Source organism: Centroberyx affinis, unplaced genomic scaffold, assembly GCF_046629955.1.
Source record: "Centroberyx affinis isolate AG114_WGS23_722 - 3 ecotype Tasmania unplaced genomic scaffold, CSIRO-AGI_Caff_v1 ptg004783l_1, whole genome shotgun sequence".
NCBI lineage: Eukaryota > Metazoa > Chordata > Actinopteri > Beryciformes > Berycidae > Centroberyx > Centroberyx affinis.
Window position 1 is genome coordinate 132,501 of NW_027282322.1, and position 10,487 is coordinate 142,987.

General features: G+C 45.9%; 1 protein-coding gene across 1 annotated transcript in view; it reads left to right on the top strand.

Moving 5' to 3' along the window:
• The window catches only part of LOC139666065 (E3 ubiquitin-protein ligase RNF130-like), a gene marked incomplete at its 3' end in the record, with an annotated part of 9,073 nt that extends 904 nt beyond the window's left edge, over nucleotides 1–8,169 (top strand). The window contains exons 2-3 of the mRNA XM_071545156.1: nucleotides 1–629; nucleotides 7,978–8,169. The exon at nucleotides 1–629 is cut by the window's left edge and continues 328 nt beyond it. Of these exons, the coding sequence (XP_071401257.1) occupies nucleotides 347–629; nucleotides 7,978–8,169 (475 nt within the window). The remainder of the gene's footprint in view (nucleotides 630–7,977) is intronic.
• Nucleotides 8,170–10,487: the final 2,318 nt, after the last annotated feature.

Here is a 10,487-nt window from a genome sequence, read left to right on the forward strand (position 1 = left end):
AGACATAAGGAGACATAGAGAAGACATAAGGAGACATAGAGAAGACATAAGGAGACATAAAGAAGACAGAGAAGACATAAGGAGACATAGAGAAGACATAAGGAGACATAGAGAAGACATAAGGAGACATAAAGAAGACATAGAGAAGACATAAGGAGACATAGAGAAGACATAAGGAGACATAGAGAAGACATAAGGAGACATAAAGAAGACATAGAGAAGACATAAGGACAGCATGTTGCTGCTGAAGGGAGCCATGCAGTAAATCTGTTTAAAGCGTCTAGGAGTTTAGTCTTTGTTTCCTGACTGACAGCTTGGATGTAAAGAGGACCTACGGGAGGACACGATGTCCCCGAGGCGGACCCGTCTCCCCGTCCCACCGGTCCCGGTCCCGGTCCCGGTCCTGGTCCTGGTCCTGGTCCTGACCCGGGCCGCGGCCGTGGCGTCGGTGCGGGCCGACAGGAGTCTGGGTAAAGAGGAACACGTCGGGGCCACGGTGAACGCCACGGTGCTGGACGGGCGAGGAAACCCCGTCCACCTGATGAGCACCGACGACGGGACGTACGGACAGAACTCCCCCAAGACAGACACCAAGGGCATCGTGCTCGCACCCGCCCCCTACCATGGAGGTACGTACCTGGTTCTCCTGCACCTGGTTCACATACACCTGGTTTATCTACACCTGGTTCATATACACCTGGTTCATACCTTGTTCACCTACACCGGGTTTATTTACACCTGGTCCTTATACACCTGGTTCATAACTGCTTCATACCTGGTTCATATGTGCCTAGTTCATCTATACCTGGTTAAGATACACCTGGTTCATATAGACCTGGTTCATCTGTACCTGGTTCAGAGACACCTGGTTCACCTGTACCTGGTTTAGAAAAACCTGGTTCATATATATCTAGTTCATACCTGGTTCATATATATAGTATATAGTTCATACCGGGTTCATATATACCTGGTTCATGTACACCTGGTCTGGTCTGGTCTAGTCTGGTTCAGGTTCTGGACCTTCGGGGAGGAGTTTACGGATTATTAAATTTTATTTAACCTTTTTTTTTTACTAGGAAGTCCTACTGAGAACAAGTTCCTCTTTTCCCAGGCAATCTGCCAATAGGCAGCACCGATACTGAAATCATTTCAGCATAAACAGAAAACAATGAAATCTACATCAATGTTGCAAAGATTAATATAGTGAAGTGGATCTATAACTTGTCAGATCTACTTGTCAGTTGATGCTGGACACCTAGCTAGCTGCTGTCGGACTGTACTGAGTCTGGACTTGAGGATTTGTTTCAGAGTGAGTCCTCTTTCTGTTTTGGTTGAGACGTTGTCTTTGTGCCGCAAGTCAGTCCTGCATATTTCACGCCATTATACCATGCTATCAAATTAATTTGAGAATGATATATTGAGGTAACTATTCTACACATAGGGGCCTTAACACAGTAAATAGAAATAAAACCTGCCATGGGACGATAAAAAAAAAATACAGCTTTCAGTGACAATCCTGATTAATTTCCTTTTAAAATAAGCCAGTGCCAGTTATCAGCCAATTATCAGGCGGTGGCAGGAGTGTATAGATTATCTGACAGTAGGAGTTTACAGTGAGGTTTACTGATAGTTTACTATTAATTTACAGTGAGGTGGGTGGAGTCCGCCAACAGCCAATGAGAGGCCAGCTTACAGTGAGGCGAGGGGGAAGAGATGTAGGCTATTAAAAATAAATATGAATATAATGAGGGAACTCAGTTAGTTAGCAGTCGAACTACATGACCTGTCTCTCTCTCTGTTTCCTGACTGTGCTGCATGTTGATGCACGCTGCATTAATGTGCATGTTAATACATATTGATTCACGTTGAGATTAGAGCCGGTGACTTCAGCAGGATCATCTCAGTTCTCTGGTTCAGTGATTCCAGTCCTGCAGCAGATTCACGATTCACACTAAAAATCTGTCTGATCTGTTGTGTGCTTTGAAGTCTTCTGGTGTTCGCAGCCTCGAGGCAGATTTAAACCTGCAGTGAGAGATATCAGACCTTACAACCAATCCTGAAGCTAATGTTTGCTACAGTATGTGGAGATTTCCTTGAGTCATAATGATATAAACCAATATCCAGCTGTGTTGCTGTTTTCACCTCTTTTCTAAAGCTTGTTGTCAAATTCTGGTCCTGAACGAAGCTCCTCCCGCTTCATTCAGAAGCTTTTCATTTGTTTGTAAAACTAGCTTGGCTCCTCCCTCGCTGTTTTTTTTGTTATTTTTTATTTATTTAGCCGTTATTTAACGAGGTTTGTCCCATTGAGATCAAAGATCTCTTTTACAAGGGAGACCTGGCCATGAATAGCAGCAACACAGAGTTTCAACAAAAAATTAACATAAAAAAAAAAAACCGTTTAAAAGCGGCGCTCTCCCCCTCCCATTCCTGAACATTTTCTCATAATCGATTTGATTATTTTACATTTTGCATAGATGAGCCGTATCGTGATATATATCGATATCGATAAAAAATATTTTGTGATATTGAGTTCAGCCACATCACCCAGCCCTATGCTGAGGTCAGAGGTCACTGTGGTGAGGTAACTGTCTCCAGCAGCTTTGACACAAATACACAGAAAAACAAACACAAGACTGAGCAGTGTGTGTGTGTGTGTGTGTGTGTGTGTGTGTATGTATGTGTGTGTACCATCATCATCATCATCATCATCATCATCATTGTAGGCTAGAGGCTAGAGGTCAGAGCACCCAGACAACAGTCTGGGTGCTCTGACCTCTGACCTCCTTACCAGTGGTTGTACTGTAGGTGATGTAGGAAGTGCAGCTGCTTCTGTCTGGATGATAAATGAGTGTGTGTGTGTCAGTCATACTGAATGATCCTGCTGCATCATCCGTGGCTTTTTACCCCAGAAGGGCTGTGATTGGCCGGAGGGGGTGTGTGATGTCGATAATGCGTCCTATGGGAGCGGTGTCGTCTTCCTGGCGTCGGGGCGACCTCTGCTCCTCATCAGCTTACAGGAAGCATGAAAACAGAGCCGGTCCGGTCCAGCAGCACACACACACACACACACACACACTCAGACACACTCAGAAACTGAGCCTGGAGGCTGAGCTGTTGTCATGGAAACCAACCGTCAGCATCCATTCCCAATTCTGTGAACATTAACTGCTGGACTGTACCATACTGGCCCTACTAGTACAGCACCAGTACTACAGTACTATACTGCTTCTATTATCATACTGTATCAGTATTACAGTTTACAGTTTCCCATTTAGCAGACGCTTTTATCCAAAGCGACGTACACATGAGATTTTAATATAACACAAGCAAGGATCTAGTCAGTAGAGAACAACGAGAGTAAGAGCCATGAAGCTAAGATCCAGTCCAACAGGACAGAGGAGCCACGAGGCAGAGAGGCAGATAAAGATTTATTTATTTTTTTTATAATTACACAGTCCATCAGGCGAGAATGTGTTCGCTAAAGAGTCTTTAGCCTTTTCTTAAAGACTGAGAGGGACTACAGTACCATACCAGTACTATGATACTATGATACAGTATCAGTGACACAGTAACGTGGGCCAGTGACACGGTAACGTGGGCCAGTGGCACAGTAACTTGGGCCGGTGGCACAGTAACTTGGGCCAGTGGCACGGTAACTTGGGCCGGTGACACGGTAACGTGGGCCAGTGGCACGGTAACTTGGGCCGGTGGCACGGTAACTTGGGCCGGTGGCACGGTAACTTGGGCCGGTGACACGGTAACGTGGGCCAGTGGCACAGTAACTTGGGCCGGTGGCACAGTAACTTGGGCCGGTGGCACAGTAACTTGGGCCGGTGGCACAGTAACTTGGGCCAGTGGCACAGTAACTTGGGCCAGTGGCACAGTAACTTGGGCCGGTAACACGGTAACTTGGGCCAGTGACACAGTAACTTGGGCTAGTGACATGGTAACGTGGGCCAGTGACACGGTAACTTGGGCAACTTAGGCTAGTAACACGGTGACTTGGGCCAGTAACACGGTGACTTGGGCTAGTAACATGGTAACTTGGGCCAGTAACATGATAACTTGGACTAGTAACATGGTAATTTGGGCAACATGGGCTAGTAACATGGTAACTTGGGCCAGTGACACGGTAACTTGGGCCAGTTAATTGGTCAGTCACGTCTTACAGTGCTGCCTCTCTGTTCTGCCATTGGCCCCGTCTCCTCTCTGTTGTGATTTTTGTGGCCAATCAGACGCCAGCTCAGAGTCAGACAGCAGTGAACAGGCAGCAGGGAGTTTGAATTAGAAAGTGAAAATAAAAGTCTGTTTCTTCTGTTGAAAATGTTGTGGGTGATTTCCCAGAACAGCAGATCGAGCTGCTTCAGGTTTAAAGGCACAGACAGACGACAGACATCAGCAGGTCGTGTGTTGACAGATGAATGGAGAACTACAGCTGAGTTTCTAATCTGCTTTCTACTGATGTTTACAGTTATGAGGCTTATTTATTAATTCAATCAGTGCAACAAGGGCTCAACAAGAGTTTTTACACAGCATACATTTCAAATGTATTCACAATGAATCAATTATTTACATTTTTATTGATTTTTCAGTCACTTTGCTGCTGTATATTATGAGCTGTCAATACCATACATTTCATAGCAATAAATTACTTACATTTATGTAAATTTCATGTTTTCCTGCCGGGTGAGTTAAAATACACTAGTGGCAAGTCCAACTCTGCAGTACAACAACATGTTCGAGTCACTCTGAGCAGTTTATCAGCAGTGTGTGTTGGAGGCTGTACCAGCGACCTATATATCTGCCTGGGATGTGTAGATATTGCAGCAGCTGAGGCTCCAGGCTCCATTAAGGCTGGTCAAGGTCGGAGCATCTCTGCTACTGACGAGCGGCGGGTCGATGTCTCAGATTACACTCAGCATGTCCAAGGACACTGCAGGCTTCTGGACGGAGCCGAGGCCTCGTCCTTGGCAGCAGCACACCAACACACACCGACACACACCGACACACACCGACACACACCAACACACACCAACACACACCAACACACACCAACACACACCAACACACACCAACACACACCAACACACACCAACACACACCAACACACACCAACACACACCAACACACACCAACGGCCTTCGTTTTCCTGTTTTATCCTGCTGCTGTATTTATACTGCAGGAGGACAGTAACTTTTCAGATGAACTTGTCCAAACTGGAAAACAATTTCCACATAAAAGAAACAAAGAAATGACAGTTTTTATAATTAAACAGGTCGGCATTACAGCAAACATCATATAAAGATAACAACTATACAAGATATAAAGATAGAACTTTACCTTGTCAGTGTGTGAGTCCTTTTCTATCGTATGAACAATAATGAACACAGAATGTATACTATTAAATCAGCGATTTTGACTAAAAAGACTAGAGACTATACAGACTAGACAACAGACTAGACTAGATAACAGACTACAAGATTAGACAACAGACTAGAGTGACAACGAACAACTTTACTATACTGGACAAACTAGACTAGACAGCAGACGAAAGCAGACTAGATTTGACTAGACTTGACAAACTACACTAGACAACAGACTAGACTAGATTACAGACTAGACAACAGACTGCAATAGACTAGACAACAGACTAGACAACAGACTAGACTAGGAAACAGCAGAGTAGACACTAGACTAGACTGACAACAGCCTAGACTTGACTATACTAGACAAACTAGACTAGACAGCAGACTAGACAACATACTAGATTTGACTAGACTAGACAACAGACTAGACTAGACTAGACAACAGACTAGATTAGACTACAGACTAGACAACAGACTAGACTAGGAAACAGCAGAGTAGACACTAGACTAGACGGACAACAGCCTAGACTTGACTATACTAGACAAACTAGACTAGACAGCAGACTAGACAACATACTAGATTTGACTAGACTAGACAACAGACTAGACTAGACTGACAACAGACTAGATTAGACTACAGACTAGATAACAAACTAGACAGAACCAGCCTGAACCAACTTCCTGTAAAAGTGTTGACTAACAGGAAGTTGCATCACCGCCCCCCCAGACAGGCAGACCTGACGGAGAGCAGGCGGCCGTGTTCTGCCTCATCAGGGAGACCAACAGGAAGTGATGTCGTCAGAGGGCTGATTAGCTCATTAGTGGAGGTTGAGTAGGTCCACATGGTGTCGAGCGACCCGGGCTGAGCAGGGCATGCTGGGACGGCGGCTAATTAAAAACTCCCTCCCTACAGGAAGCTGGGCAGCGAGTGTAAAACCATCGAGTCACAAACTGCAGCAGTCTGTGTTCAGACCGGACCGAGTGTCTCAACATGTTCCTCTGTCAGAACCAGGAGGGAAGCCAGCTGGTCCGCTGGCCCGGACAGGGTTACCACTTCCTGTCTGACCTCTGACCTCTTAATGATAATCTGTGTTACGGTGAAGACGTCAACTGAGGAGCTGAATGTATTTTTCCTTGTTGTTGCACTAAACACACAGCAACTATATCAGCAACCTCTGAACCCATCGTCTATCGGTCTGACTGATCAGACTCTGGGGGCGACGGCCAATATTTGGGGGTTCCCGGTGTAGCCAGCGGACATCCGGGCCAAGACTTCCTCTTCCGTGAGCCGGTCATCGTTTACAGTCCGATTAGCGACTTGAGACGCGAGAACGGAGTCGGAGTGGAGAGACGACGTCTCATATGCAGATATCTGTTTATAGAGATTAGCCCAAATGTCGTTCGGACCTAAAACACCTACAGACAGTCTGGATGTTTGTGTTTTGTGTGGAGAAACGTTCGACTCTCGCGTCTCAAGTGAGTGGGATGCAAATTTTAATCAATTTCCTTCGATCGTCAGTCACGTTAACGACCAATTAATCGAATAATCATTATGTAAAAAACAGCTTTTGACATAGAAAACAGAAAATACAAAATGCGTGTTTTTACACCTGTCTTTAGGCCGACTCAAGTTAATAAACCAAACAAAATTCAAAAGATCTTCCTGCTTTCCCTGTCATTGTGCTTGTAGACCTGCTGTAGTGGAGTATTTGTTGTGTTCTTTTATCTTTCTATTTTACTCGATTTGATTCTTTTAATTCAATGCATTTTGCTTGTTCTTTTATATGAATTTTATCTTTCTATCTGTCTTTTATCTGCCTTCTATTGATGTAAAGCACTTTGAGCTGCATGTTGTGTATGAAAGGTGCTATACAAATAAAGGTTATTATTATTATTATTTCAACATTGTATTACAATGTTTACAATGAACACTGTCTCTTTTTGGGTGTAATGCTCCCACACTGGACCTTTTCGCCCGCTTGCTTGGCTTTCTTCTTCCTCTGTATAAGCGGTGAAAGTTAAATTGCTCCTCTCCACCCTTGTGCTGGTGAATCATTTCAGAAAGAAATGAGAAATAGCACATACACTAGTCCAGACCCGGGGATGTGCGCACCACAACTCTGTGCAGACTTGCCAAAAATGCGCATAAACAGCGTAAATTTGTGAAAATGGAAAAATCAGCTTCGTCAGTCCCTGCCTATGCCAATGCTTAATGCCCATGTGCAGTTTCAGACTGATTGGCCAAACCATTGAAGAGCAAAATGGATGCAGACAGAAGGACAGAGTTTTCCTCATTTTATAGTAGGATTGTCGATTAATCAGTTAATATATGCTTGATAGATCAATTCTTAATGGCGATTAATCGATTGTAGATTAATCATTAACATCCCTAGTGGTGACTATACAGTAACAGTGCAGTAATCTCAGTCACTCTATGGTACATATGCAGTAACTATATATACTATGTAACTATACAACACCGATACGGTAACTATACAGTAACTAAGCAGTAGCTATGCAGTAACTATACAGTAAGTGTGCAGTTGTTAAGCGGTAACTAAGCAGTAACTATACAGTAACTAATCAGTAACTATGGCAACTGTCTCTGCAGTGGTGGACCGGCAGGGCTGCGACCCGAACACCCGCTTCCTGGTTCCTCCCCGGACCGTCCACTGGGTGGCGCTGCTGCAGCGAGGAAACTGCACCTTCAAGGAGAAGATCCTGAAGGCGGCGGCCTTCAACGCCTCCGCCGTCCTCATCTACAACAACTCCACCGACAAGACCGTCAAGATGGGACACGAAGGTCAGAGACACTGTGTGTGTGTGTGTGTGTGTGTGTGTGTGTGTGTGTGTGTGTGTGTGTGTGTGCGTGTCACAGCACTGGTTGTCATGTATTGGCAGAACATCTGATTTTCAGCCAGTAGAGAAGCAGCTTATTCTGTCATCCACAGCCATTTATTTCTGAAGTTCTACATCGGGGTTCAGCAGGTTTCCTGAAGCTGCATGGAGCTTCGTTCCTCTCTGACTCGCCGTCTGTTGCCGTGACGACGCGCGGCAGACGGCAGACGGCAGACGGCAGACGGCAGACGGCGGGCTTTGCCGTGTTTTGCGCAGTTTGTCCTGTGATATTTTCCAGTGGTTTTACCAGGCGACGCACCTGAACAGATCTGTTCAGAAGCTGACCGAGCCTTTCTCTGGATGAAGTGTCGGCCAAGCTGACTTTGACAGAAATCCCTGAAACAGGAAAAAATAAGATTCAACATTCAACGTTTTTCATTCTAACTGTAAACACGTGTCTGAGCTGTGAATGACTGTCATCCATCATATAGCTGTCAGTATGCAGCATGACGCACAGAGTGGAGGCGGAGCTTCCTCTTTAGATGTCAGGGACTGGCTGGTGTATTCCCCCCCCCCCCCCCCCCCCCCCCCCACACACACACACACACACACACACACACACACACACACACACCTCCAAAGCCAAACTGTCCTTGGGGTTCGTCGCCAACTTGTGTTTGGCTCTTCGCCAAATATCACTGAACCGTTTCCTCCACTGGGCAGCGGTTTCCTACCAGAGCAACATGGCAGCACAGCAGAGCCGGCCTTCAGTTACTGACTGAATGACTGACTGTTTACTGGCTGCAGAGAGTAAGGAGAAGAGGAGAGGAGAAAGGAGAGGAGGAGGGGAGGGGAGGAGAGGAGAGAGGAGAGGAGACAAGGAGAGAGAGGAGGATAGGAGAGAAGAGAGGAGAGGAGACAAGGAGAGAGGAGAGGAGAAGAGAAGGAGGGGAGGAGAGGAGGAGGGGAAGAGAAGAGAGGAGACAAGGAGAGAAGAGAGGAGGATGGGAGGAAAGAGGAGAGGAGACAAGAAGAGAGGAGAAGAGAAGGGGAGAGGAGAGGAGGAGGAGAGATGGGGAAGAGAGGAGACAAGGAGAGGAGAAGAGGAGGGGAGGAGAGGAGACAAAGAGAGAGGAGGAGAGAAGGGGAGAGGAGAGGAGGGGAAGAGAGGAGAAGAGAGGAGGAGGGGAGAGGAGGATGGGAGGAGAGGAGACAAGGGGAGAGGAGGAGAGGAGAGGAGACAGAGAGAGGAGGAGAGAAGGGGAGAGGAGAGGAGACAAAGAGAGGAGGAGAGAAGGGGAGAGGAGGGGAAGAGAGGAGGAGGGGAGAGGAGAGGAGGATGGGAGGAGAGAGGAGAGGAGACAAGGGGAGAGGAGAGGAGGAGGGGAGACGAGGAGGTGTATATAGGAGGAGTGTTGGTCTGAGGATCAATGTCTTATTCTAAATATAGCGGGTAAAGTGTCACTAATTGATGAGGTCACTCCGACCTCACGATGTGTGTGTGTGTGTGTGTGTGTGTGTGTGTTTGTGTACAGCTGTGTGACTGTAGACAGATATTAGTCCTGGGGAATGTGCTGTGTGTCGGGGGGGGGGGGGGGGGGTAACTAGGTTTATCTGCGAAATAATCACTAGGATAATGATAGGGTAAGATCTGGATCAGATCCAAACTTCGACATCCCACCAATATAGTTTCATTTTGCATGTGTGGACTAGGTTTAGCAGCACTAAACTCGTATTGTCAGGCCTAATGTCAACGATCTGCACTGTAAACATCACACAAGGTGACGCCATCTCCCTCTGCTTTGTCAGTGAATTTACTACTTTGAATTTACCCTCTGTATGAAATGTGTTATGTAAATAAAGTTGCCTTGCCTTGAATGCTATTCATGCAACACTTAATATTAGAAAACTTTTAGAAAATCAAGTATGATGAACTTTTGTGCAAAACAGATTTTAGTGCAAATCAGACAGACATATGCATCCAAATGCTGCTGTGTTTTCGAGTTTGTTTTTTTCCCCCAAACACGTCTGCCTCTTGTGACTGGCTGGTTCTCACTGTTCACGTAAAGCGGAGTGGATTTTTACCTTGTGAGGCAGCTGGATTCACAAGATCACGATCACGCGAGATCATCTGGCGTATCAGGTTAACTGGATTTAGGGCAGGCGGTGAGATTTGGGCACAAAGATAAAAAGAAAGGCTCACAAAGTACGACTCGGTTCCCTTCGTTCGTACCAAAGAGCCGTTGAAAAGAATCGGATCGTTCAGCTGAGATGTTTCAGACG